Source organism: Amphiprion ocellaris, chromosome 1 (genome assembly GCF_022539595.1).
Source record: "Amphiprion ocellaris isolate individual 3 ecotype Okinawa chromosome 1, ASM2253959v1, whole genome shotgun sequence".
In the NCBI taxonomy this organism is placed as follows: Eukaryota; Metazoa; Chordata; class Actinopteri; family Pomacentridae; genus Amphiprion; species Amphiprion ocellaris.
The window spans coordinates 8,511,369-8,524,108 of record NC_072766.1 but is presented as its reverse complement, the minus strand read 5'-3'; the positions used below and the strand labels follow the sequence as shown (position 1 = coordinate 8,524,108).

The 12,740-nt window shown below is 39.4% G+C and overlaps 1 protein-coding gene across 2 annotated transcripts in view; it reads right to left on the bottom strand.

Annotated features, from left to right (window-relative positions):
* Window positions 1–12,740, bottom strand: part of ankrd11 (ankyrin repeat domain 11) — a 101,329-nt gene that overhangs the window by 17,716 nt on the left and 70,873 nt on the right. For both annotated transcript variants that reach the window (XM_023298794.3, XM_023298795.3), the window contains exons 3-4: window positions 8,851–8,996; window positions 4,575–4,707 (exon numbers count right to left, since the gene is read on the bottom strand). In XM_023298794.3, the coding sequence (XP_023154562.1) occupies window positions 4,575–4,707; window positions 8,851–8,937 (220 nt within the window). In that variant the 5' untranslated portion in view covers window positions 8,938–8,996. The remainder of the gene's footprint in view (window positions 1–4,574; window positions 4,708–8,850; window positions 8,997–12,740) is intronic.

Genomic DNA, 12,740 nt, shown 5'->3' with positions numbered 1-12,740 from the left:
AAATATAAGTCTACAGTTATTCATCACTGTCTGAGTAAAGATAAATTAAAAAGTAACGTATATTACTGAATTACACAAATTAATAATTTCACAGCACAGTGTGCCTGCTCCCACAGTATTCATCCAGTCTTTCGATTGGATGTCTATTTAGGGAACACTGCTAGGGCTTTTATGTGTCTCAGTAAAATGATATTACTCAGCTTAAAGACAGGGTTGAAACCTTACTCTCCTTAATACTTGAAACTTGACTAACAAGATAAGACAAATGGAGAATGAAAAAGGAAAGCATGCTAGCACGGGATTGTCACCCCATGAATAGACTGCCTACCTGAGCCAGGGGGAGGAGACCACATCAAACATAAATGTCAGGTTATAAAAGGAGGTAGATTTTGATATGGCAAGCAGACAATACTTCAGTGTGACTGAACGCCAAAACAAAGAGACTGTCTGCTTCAGTTAGCCAACAGACACGACAAGAAGAACCACTATAACCAGTCTGACCAGGTACATTTGACCGTAGCACGATAGTGCAAACACTGTTCTGTTTAGGGACTCATAAAAGTTGCATAAACAGGAAGTTAAGAGAGAAGAGGCAGGAAGTAGCCAACAGGATGTTTTCTCAATGCTTTGTACTGAGCAAGAAGACTAAATATACTGTATGAACCAACAAGGTTTACGAAGCTCTACCTGTCCTCTCTGCCCAAGTGGCACATTTGTTACATATTGCTTTAATCAGTTGCAGTCAGTGAGTATATCTTTACTTTATTGGTTTTATTCAGAGCCACTGGCAGTCTGGAAAATTCTGTGTGTTATAACCTGTCTAATAATCTGTACACACCTCTGCCTCCTTTCAAAACTCACCATAATTACTGAGGCGCACAACCGACCAAAGGGCAACTAAATGAGTTTGTTACATTTCAGGCTTTTGTATTTTCTAAATAGGCATTCCCACTACCCTATACAATTCTTTCTAAAACTGTGCTTTAGCGTGGAAAGTGTAATTATAGGATTCATTTTGACTGTCAATATAGCCGATCACACGATAAAAACACAATGTTTACACTGTGAGGAAAAGTTGCATTCATAAAATCACTTAATGACTGTCAGAGCAACAATGGTAGAATTACTCTTCACACTGGGTTACAAGCAGAGTAATAGCAAAACAAAAAAAAGCAGCACGGAGCCACTCAATAAAAAGAGATGTGTATGTCTCGCTCCTTATAAAATGATTATTATTACCAAACAAAACTATGAGGATGAGGAAGAAAATCAAGAAAATCTTCAGATGTTTTGGCATTGTTTAGGAGATTCAGGGGACACTGAACTCGTCACTAGAACAAAGCTGATAATGCTAGTTATTGTCACATGTAAACAACATTTTCTGAATTATCCTTCATGGTGTGGGCGTAACCTTGATCTGACACGGTTGCTCTACAATCTATCTCTGAAGGCTGAATTCTGCTGCTGTGGATAGTAGCAACAAGGAAGAAACAGGGAAAGAAAAGCAGAAGGAGGATGACCACAGGAATGAGGTATGCTGCTGTCTAGCAATACTCAGGAGGTGGTCAAGGAGAGCTTGGCGACTCTACAAAGGAAAGGATGAGTACTGAAGGGCTGAGAGCTTTATTAACTTCAACTTTAATGAACTGCAGTGTGCTGACCACAGATGTACAGTGAATACATAATCCTGTCCCTGAACTAGCTCACTTACGGTCTCTTGTAATGTATATAAACCCTAAACACTTGCATGCTAATTAGAGGTGGAGATGACAGCAATGCCCACAAACTACATCGGCATTTGTTCTGGTAGAATTGAACAATAAAATACATTTAAAGTCAGTCCAAGCTCAGGCTAGATTATTTCAGATAACAGTGACAAAAAAGTGCATAAACTAGGCCCGGGCAATAAAACAACAATAATAAGTATCAATCGATATTTCAACAGAAATAAGGAAACTGTATCTTTTTCTATGAAGTGTTTGCTAGTTTCATTTCTATGCCATTTCAGATGCAAGTTTGGTTGCACAAACTCCAAGCCTGCTCCACCTCGTAAACAGCCTGTAACTTGGTTACACTTTTATAATGCAATACAACGGAAGAAGAGCAGAAAAAAATTGTGCATATGGAGAAGAAATTGTGGTTGAAAAGAGGGAAGTCAGCTTGCCAGTATGGCATTTTTTAAAAAATGTCTGAGACCAGGACACTGCTGCACATAAACTCTTTAAGAAAACTATTTAAACCTAGGGTGGGAATACAACAAACTTATTGCATCACCTCAACCACCTCCACTCTTTGGAGAAAACAATGTATCACCAGTCACAACTTATATCTCAAGAAACAACCTGCAGAAAGTCCATAATGAATGTGCTCAGCAGCAATACTGTACGACAAAACATCTAAACTGGATGAGCATATATAACCCACACACCAGCATACTACATTGCTAGGGATATACTGCCACTCAGTGTGGTTGAAAGGTCTGGCTTCAGAAAGTTTCTTAGCAAGGTTGACGCTGTACTACGTTGTCAGAAGCTGCAAGAGCGGGACACACTGGACTTTATTCCAAGTGTGAAGAACTAAAAAAAAAAAAAAAAAATCAGCTGTCGGCTAGTTTGCCACAAGCTCCAGCATTTGGTTGAGTTATACGTGTGAGCTGCATATTAGCTTCATTATTAATTTTATCTGTATGTATTCTCAATTACGATTATATATACTGAAATGACAGATATGATCTTGATATAATTGTCCATTATATTGCTTATCCCAAACCTTAATAAACAGACTAAAGTTGCAAAATCTAAAGTAATGTGGTTTAATTTAAAATACCCCTTTTTCTAGTGGTCTTTACCAAAACAAGTTATTTAAGAAATTTTGATTAATTATCAATTATAATGACTGATATAAAAATTTCTATCATAATAACTTTGCAGCTATATCGCCCAGGCTTAGGGTAAAGTAAATAAAGACAGTGTTTTTTGAAAAAATCTACTTATTTAGAGCGTAGGACAAGGATGCACAATATCTTGGTCAATGCTAACAGAACCTGCAGTCATAGGCTCTCTCCACCAGCTCAAGCCACAGAGCAATGGATCACTGGTAGAGGGGTGGAGCTGAGTGGGCAGTGGGGATCATTACCTGTCAGAGGTGTAAAATTTGGCAGAAGGGCTAGACACTGACCCAGCAGGGTCCAAACTTAAAAGGCAAAGCAACAAAGTGAGACTGTAAAACACACATGCAAAACCAACTCAATTTAGTTATGAAAGGTATGCAGACACAAAAATCAAGACCAACAACACACAGGCAAATGCACGTCTCTGACCCTCATTTAACTATTAGGGTAGCCACTGCTGACACGAAATAGTTTTGTCTCTCTGGTGCAATACAACCTAGTAACCTTGGAGTCCTACGAGCCCAGGTGACTGCAACTTGGAAATTGTGTGATGCCATGATCCAGGTAATCGGACAGGTCTCCACATTATGTGAATGTTAGAAACAGATAAGATACAGTTCAGTGCAGAATAAGTTGCAGAGATGTAAAGTTGAGTCAGGGACTGGAAGACACCACAGTCCAGTAACATCAACCTATTAGCATACTAATAGGCTGTCCTGCCATAGTTCCTGAGAGAAGAGTTCACACCTCCCCTCACTGTAGGGGTGGAGTTGACCTCTTTATAGGAGAACTGGTAGTCTAAGAAAGCCAAAAGGTAAAATATATGAAAACAGCTGATGAAACTAAAATATCAATATACAGCAAGGGAATAGTAGTCTTGACAAACAGTACACAAAATAATCTTGCAGCATAAATATGAGCATGTAGAGGCCGTGCACAAAATGACACATCTTGATTCAAGATTGTCAACCAAAGGAATAATGATGAAACACGTCCCAAACAAGCAATCCACTTATTCATAATTCCCGAGATACACTGTAATTACACACAACCTCACATGTCTACAAAATACATGTTCAATCTTACTAAACCTAACCCCAAACCATAACAGCCATCTGTTGCAAAAGATTTTTAGATTTCCTCTCCTGTCTGGAGCGGAAAGCTTTTTGAAAGTGTAATCACTGAACATAAACCAATGCAGCCACTCAGCCAGTGCAGATGATGAAGGCTGCTACCAAAGCCTCTGAGCTGAACTATTAACAACAAACTAAGTCTTGAAACGATAAAGCCCAAAGTCAAACAAGCATGAGTAGTAGTCCTTCTCCCCCAATTAAAGAAAACACAGCCAGAGTCTTACCAAACTCAGACCTGGTCAGGCCAGCACGTCATACAAATCCCCACTTAATTAGGTTATGATTTTGTGTGGTCTTCCTCCTCTTTTAGACTGCAATTGTAGGTAAAAACTCCTGCCTACCACAAACGCACAGCTAACTCAAAGCTAGAGCTGCAAGCGCTTTCACTTCACAAAGCCCAACCTCCTTTTACACACCACAGCTAACTGCTTCCTGTCAGTCTTATATGAAGTGATGTACTAAACTCCATTCCTCTTTGATTCTAACTGCAAAGTCACATGAAGGTGTAGATGTCGAAACTAACGAGTAAATACAGTGCAATATTCTCTTACCTGAGTCAGAATCTTTCTGGTCTCCATTTGCTCCAGCAGTGAAGGGCAGCTTCCTTTTAGGGGCCTTTTCTTTCATCTCTTTGACCCCATCACTGCGATCCAATTTGGGAGTCTTGTTTGACAACACTTTATCCTGTGAAAGAGACAAATTAGAACATGAAGACCACAATAAGTAATGTGATTTAAAGGTGAAAGAAGTTTTTGTCAGGGTAAAAGTGGTAGCACTCTGATTTGAATGTCTACTTTTTCATTAGGTGATTGTATGATACGCTAAAACAAAACATTGGCCAACAAATACAGACACTGTTGAACTATCCATGCATCCTGCAGCCCCTCCTCATGTATTTAGTCACATTCACTGCCCTGACTCTTTTAGCCATTATGGGCTTTTTAAAGCAAAAACTTTTCCATGAAGTTTCTCCCTAGATTCTTGGCTTGCAGGCCACAGCAAAAGAGCCAGGCGCAGAGAGTGGAGGCTAAGCTGACGCCGGCTCGGCTCTGTGGTCTACAGCTGCTGGAAACAATCACAAGCCCAAGCGTATCTGCTATCAACAGATGTAAATACTTATGTGTTTGTCCAACTTGTTTCTTTGTTGCATTGGAACCTGATTGTGCTAGTGACTTCTTTATCCTAACTAAAAGCTTTAGAACAGTTAGGACTGAAAAGAAGAAGATGTCTTAGAGTTGCATATAATGGTTTCTTGATGGGTTGCAAATCCTAATTACTTAACGATTAATAAATCAGTATCTTTTTGTTTTCTAAAAAAATGTAAATAGGCAAAGAATTCAATTCATAAGTGTAATGACAAGAAAAAAAACTGAGGTGCTCAACAAAAAGCTTAGACAGAATGTTTGATTTTCTTGATAAATTCAGATGACTAAGGAGTGAGTATACCATGGCCAAAACAAAAAAGAAAAACCCAGTGCAGATAGGCATCAGACTTGTAAGTGAATAACAGCACATTACGATTACAAAACAATGCAAACAGAACTACATTAAGGAAAAACCCATACAGAAAACATTTTAGGACAACACATAATTGCATTGGAAACTGTCAAACGAAAGTTTTATAATTATGGTAATCCTATTTTCTACAAGCTATTCGCATCAAATGTATTTAAAATGCTTAACCAATTTTAATGGACATATTTATGTGACTTGTGTCGTGTGTAGCTGTATTCATTAAGATTCAGGAAAGAACAGAATCAGTCTTTGCACGTACTTAAGGACTATCTGCGTTAAAAAAACATCCACACAATACAGTTGCAAACAAATTCTTCAGCTGTCATAAAACAAACCAGGACTTGCTAGTAACAACTTTATTTCTAAATGAGTGTCAATACACAAAGGAAAGCATGTAAGGTACAAACTGAAAGCAGCAGGGAGTAATGCAGTGTCAGATCCCTTCACAACACCAGCCACCCATAGGAGTAACACTTAAAGGGTCTTCATCACCTCAGCAGACAGAGGCTTTCTATATTTCCCTGCATCACGGGAACTAGACTTATTCAATGTACTTTTTTGGGAAATTTGTGTTGTACCAAGACACAGAACTGCTGGGAGCAACCAAAATAGAAAAAGTTTAATATGAGTGCGCCATCACCAATTACTGTCTGTTACTGTCTGTTTTTTAAATCTGTAATGACTACAGGATAATATATTATGTAAAAATAGTGTTATGCCTTTTGTAATTACATTATCTGGCATGTGGAGGTCTGGTCCATATTGTGCAAACTAAATGCATCCCCCTGAAATTCAATTATAGATACCACAATATTTCAGGCAATGACTGTGCACGCACAATTCAGCTGACACCATCTGTGATAAACTCTTCAGGAAATAAACATTACAGATTAAGCACTCAGTGGAAAAAGCAATGTCCACAAGTGATGGATCCGATCCATTGTGAATCCTTGTGTTGCTAAACTTCTACTTCTAAAGGAAATGGTCAGAAAATATGTAACCACACAGCCACACTTGGTATAAGGCCATGATATTTTTAGTCAAGGTTCCCAAGTACAAAAGGTTTAAGGTCTCATAACGGGGATGCAAGAGTGAGTCAGATGTAATGTACACACACTCGCTTTATTTCACTTCATTTCTCTGTCATACCTTCTGTCCCCTTCTCATCTATCTCTATCCTCAGGGCAGGTTTGCTATTATGTGTCAACTATCTGAACTCCTCCCCCTGCCCTGCCCCAGTCATAAGACTATGATGTCATGGTACAGTAGAGACAAACAGTGTCAGCTACAGTGAGCTGATCTCTCTCTCTATCTGTCTGCACCTCTGCTTAGCTAGACAAAGCCTTCTCCAAAAGAAAACACAATTTAAGCGAAAGTATCATGCACGCATTTTGGCATGTGCAAAAGCCACAGCACATCTAAGCATCTTTCTTTCTTTCATTATGAGAAGAAAAAAAAAACATACAGTTAGAGCTGAGCAAAACTGCATTGGTATAAAATAGCTAAATCACCAAAGTGTGTCTCCAAAGTTAGACTGGTCTGTTTTTTCTGAGTTAAATGTAAAGAAAGCTTTGACAGCTCGAGAGTTTCCTTAGATCTGCCTTCATAAGCCACCCTGTTTGGTGGTCTCCTAGCAATGCCTGCTCTTTTCATCTCACTCCGTTTTCCACCCACCCCTGTGCGCTTCATTCCCTCCTCCCTCCATGCCAGAGTCTGATGCAATCCTTTGCAGAGGGCTGTAAATCCATGCCTGCATAAGCCTGTACCTCTCCTCTCCTCGCCTCTTGGTGCTGCTGCTGGTAGCTTAACAGTTGGTACACACCGTGACATCATCAAGCTGCGCCAAACACTTAGTTCCACTGCAAACAATACGACTGTACCCATGTCAAATTAAGAGGACGCTTCCTCCATAGTTGTCAATTCAAGAGCGCATGTCTTAAGTGACCAGTAAGGTTATACCATTCAAAAGGTTTCTTCGGAAAGTGACTGAAAAATGCATCCTACTTTTGTCTGCATTCCAAGGATACAAACATTGTTTGTAGTGTCCAACAATGCATTATGCAATAGTTCACCTTAGTATATTAAGGTGTTCATGGTAAAGCTAAATATATGAAGCAACCTTTTTTTTTTTTTTTTGAAAACAAGAATTTGAGTTCAGGTGTTTATCAGTCATTGGCAATTATATCACAAGAGCAACAGTGATGAAAATTCCCACCAAAGTATATATTTTCATAAAAAGTGCAGAAAAAGTACAATAATTGATATTTGGTGTGACAATTCTTAATTTAACCACTTTTCCTTGGTATACTTGCACAGGTTTTCAGGATGCTTGAAAGGTAGGTTATTCAAAGTATGTTGGAGAACTTGCAACACGATTTCTGTGGATTCAAGCTTTCTTATTGTCTTCTGTAATGTAAACATGTAATGTCAGAATGACTTTGCAGTTCTAGTATATGGAAAACTTTACACAGAGGGGCAAATCTAAGCTCAACTACAAATTTTCATCTCATTGAGATATGGCATTAGACACTGGGGAACTTTCACAATGTTGCCTTCTACACAGACAGATTAGAGAGCATCATGAAGAACAAAGCAGCATCACTGAAACTAGTAAACATTCTAGTGTTACACTGAAGGACACTGATACACCATTCAGACTGACACAGTGATGCAGATTAAACATGTGTACGAGTCTATCTGGTTGGGTCAACCCATGTCAGCTAACTATCCTTTCTAAGTCTCCATTGAACAAGGGCTGTATGGAATTCCAATGCTGCCATTGCTATCAGCAATGGAAATAAATTCAGTAATACAGACATTTAAATAGCACTCAGCTGAAAAAGTGTGGTAGCAGAGGAAAGAAATAAGGTAAGAAAAAGGGAGTGACAAATAGAAGTAGAAGAAAAGGAATGTGCACAGACAGAGGGCAAAAACTGAAATTGAACTTTAATCTGGTAATTATTGGATGTAATTTAATGTATTTCTCAGTTTCACCAGGGACACATCCCAAGTGTCTGCTGCCTGGTAGTGACATTAAAAGGGGACAATACTTTCTGCTGTACGGCATGTACCCGGGCTTTCCAACTGAAGGATGTCCCCAAAACTGTAAACAATTTGCTCTTTTTTTTTTTTTTTTTGCTAATGTTCCTTTACTGTCTCAGATGCCTTCTAAGGTCCTATAATTAATGATCAGATATTGTGATTTAGCGTTAGGTGTCAAGGACAAACAGCAATTGAAAACTGATTTATATGCTGCATACAAACACTTGATTATTGGTCACTGTGTTTATTTTTAGGTTTTTCCAGTCTTACCTTTTTCCCACCCTGCTTTTCCACCATGTCGGTGTTGAGTGGGAAGTGGTCCAGCTGGGGGGTTTTAGAACCCCCACCTTTGGGCATCGTTCAGCTCTCCCCACGCCAAGCTTCATTCACGCTGCCATTGCATCGTCATCAACCGTCTGGAACAAAAAGAAAGACAAAAAGAAATGGTGGGGGGAGGTTAGCACCTGGCCACTACGTTTCATTGAAAACACATTTACACACAGCCAGACAATGCAGCCATTAGCGCTACATCAAGCACTCTATTTTCATCCATTACACCCCTGCTCAGGAGGAAGAGCATTTAAGAGGGAGGAGAGCTGCAGCTGTGGCAGGCAAAAGGCTTATCTGTTCTCCAGGCAGAACTCAAAGAGGAAGCAAGACCTGCCCAAATACTTTAAAACATGCTTGGAAATCACTGTCAGTTTGAAAGCAAGAGAAAGTATGTTTATGCTAAACAGAGACACACTACTATATCAGCTATCCTACAACTAAAGCTTTAATATACTTTAATTTAGGAATGACAACAGAACAGACCATGTAAGATACTGCATAATGTTGTGAGATACTGAGCAAGTTCAGAACATGTGAGGGATGTCTTCAAAAACGTGACTGGCACATCTGAACAAAATTCCAAACAGCTACTTACTGCCATAGTTGGCCAACCCTTGTAAGTGTGGGCTTTATCCAGTGCCAACTCATAGCATCCCTTCCATAGTCAGACACAACAGACCAACAAACAACTACTTCAGCTGGTATGAATGATTGTTCTATAGGTTCATGATACAATCTGAGAATTCTGTACAGTTTGGTGTACACTGTGTTCTCATTGTCTACTTTGTCCAATGTGCAAGTACACAACAATATGTGCATTACTATCCACTGCCTTCCTTCTTGGTCTTCTGCTTCATAGGGCCATGAATTAATCATACATTCCATCCCTCAATTCTCTCCTCCATAATGCACTTTCTCTTCTGAGTGCGTCCAAGTATGATCATCCCTGTGACTGACTGAGTGAGTGAACAGATGAGACCATGGCTACATTATTTTTTTCTCTACTCTTAGACACTGGCACTCCTATCTTCCCTGGCGCCACTTCCATCTCCCTTCCCTTCCCTTCCCCTCCCCCTACCCTGCTTCCCTTCCCTTCCCTCTGCAGTTATCCTATTCAAAGACTGCTATTTATATCCCTCCAGTCAAGTCAGTCAAGTAAAGACAGACAGCCAGCCAGCCAACCCGATAGGCACACAACTACGGTGGACGTACTGCCCCCCTTTACTGCTGTGTGGAAAGAGAGACACAGCAAACCACAGACCCCTTCCTCTCGCCTATGGGTTCATTGTTTCTCCCTCTTTGCTACTGGTAGGCACTCAGTGCACCCTCCCCCAGACTCCCACCACTCACCACGCCAAACAAAGTGACAGGAAGGTCGACTACCCCGAGAAATAAACAAACCTTGCAGCAACACACAGACACACACCTCAAACTGGGTCAGCTGGGCTTGTAGAACAATAATCTCTGCACTATTTTGGGACTACTATGATGGACGGTTTTAGCAACATAGCATTTCGCTGATATGTGAAACACAGGAAAATGATGATTGCAAGCTAGCAGTCATACAAAGGCACACATAGGGAGGAAACCCTGTTCATAACCACAGACATCATTTCCTTTGTAATTCCAGCCCAATCAAAAGATACATAATATCTGCAGTATGTGTCTCTGAGTGTGTTTCATTCAGGGAAGTGTTGCTGCCACTAAATAGTTGATTCATTCCATATGTGCATTTGTGTGTATGAGTGTTTTAAGCACTTTGAGTGCAGGAAAGAAAGCAATTCTTCTCTGCAACAGAAAAGAATGTTGCACTGTGATGAAGTCAAGCAGCAGTGTATCATTTAGTTGCTCATCATTAAGAAAACAAACAAAAACAACCTACTGTGATTTATTCTTCTATTACCAATGCTGCAAATATGTTTACCACATTTTAATTGCTTGGAGTGATGGTTTTGCTTTGGAGCAACCTACATAACCCTTTAATAAGAAACATGTTCAGCATATTCTATATGATACAAATGTCACTTCTGGTTGCTATGTAGGTGCACCTTCACATAAACACATTTTCAGCAAGAGCAAATGGTGAGCTGCATCATCAGTACCCAAGAAACTTAACATAGTTCAACGTCTACAAAACTTAATACCAGCCTTTATATGATGAGGTATAATGAAAACCAAATGTTGCAAACTTGGCAACCATTGTAAAAACTACTGCCAAGCATGTGCTTACTAGGTTGGATTTTTTTATTTATATTTATATATATATATATATATATATATATATATATATATATATATATATATATATATATATATATATATATATATATATATATATACATATCCAGCAATATGAGTGATGGATCATGAGTTTGCATATAGTGGCTGTGAGGAAAAGTGGTAGTGAACACGCTAGCCCAGCAAACAAAAGGACTTTCACACTGTATATTTAGGGTTTTTGGTGAAAAGGAATTTTATGTACAAGTTATGAAGACATATCCATAAAAATATAAATTTGAGAGAAATCCAGATGCTGCTGACCGCTGCACCTCTTAATCTCATCTTCTCTACATCTGCTTAATACATTCTCTAACACCAGAGTGGCACTGTTGAGTTTTAATGATTTATGTATGACATCAGCCAAGTTAGATGTGACAATGGAGATGATAACTTTAGATAGGAGTGGTGAGAGGTGAGCCAGAGAAGCAATCTCTTCCAAATGAAAGACTAGACTTGCAAGTACACCTCTCCATCCCTTCTGTCTCACTTGAATGTATACACACGCTTTTTTATTCTATGTCCCTCGTTCCTTTCCTACTTCATCCTCCTGTAGCATGCTCTCTATTCTCTGAGCCACTCCCTCTGCGGTCAGATAGAGGCCAACACTTCAGCATATTGCAGCATACTGTGTGCACACTCACAAATGCACTGGCACACCACGAGCACACTTACATTGGCATTAAGGTTGACTTCAAGACTGACAATGTGCAACGATTTCAAAATCTATAAGCTAAAAACCAAACCACCTCTCGTCTGTCTAACAGTTCTACATGTGGTGAAACTGTCATGCAAACGGAGCACTAGCAATTTGATTAACGGCAAATATTATTTTACCAATTGGTATCATTTCAGTAATATATATGTCCAAGCAGCTCTGCAGCCAGTAGATATTCTAACTAGCTGTACCCTCCAGAGCCAATTTAATGAATAAATAGGTGTAAATGTAGTCATACTAAATAACAATATGTGCAGTTGTGGGTTTATTTCTCTGGAAGCAAAAGAAGGGGTATTGGTATGCCCTACGCATTTCACGATTATATTAGAATTCTAATGTGTATTCATGAAAGTGCAAAGCATTAAGAAGCACTATTTTGTTTCAGACTTCTGCTACAGTAAAACACCACATACCTAGGACGTCAAATCTTGAAGTCTCAATGACCAATCGCTACCATATAACCCGATTGCAAGCAATTCTGCTACAACACACAGTCTTGATTTTAAAGAAAAGAAACAAAGTAACGCAATACGAAAACATAAGAACACACAAAAACATAGCTGAGAAGACCTAAAGGTACAGGTGCAGGGATAAAAAGCAGTTCTTTGCTCCAGCCCTATGCCACTCCTAACTCATGACTCTCATTGTACACACAAAAACACACCCCAAATTTTCCACACTGACAGCTGAACAACACAGCAGCTGCATAGAGGGATGGGCACGTTGCTCTGTCTGTCTGTGCTCGTGTTTGTGTGTACTTCGTGGTGTATCGGATACGAATCAACAGCACACTCCTTGGCAGTCATTCAACTCATATCTTAGCATCACACATAGT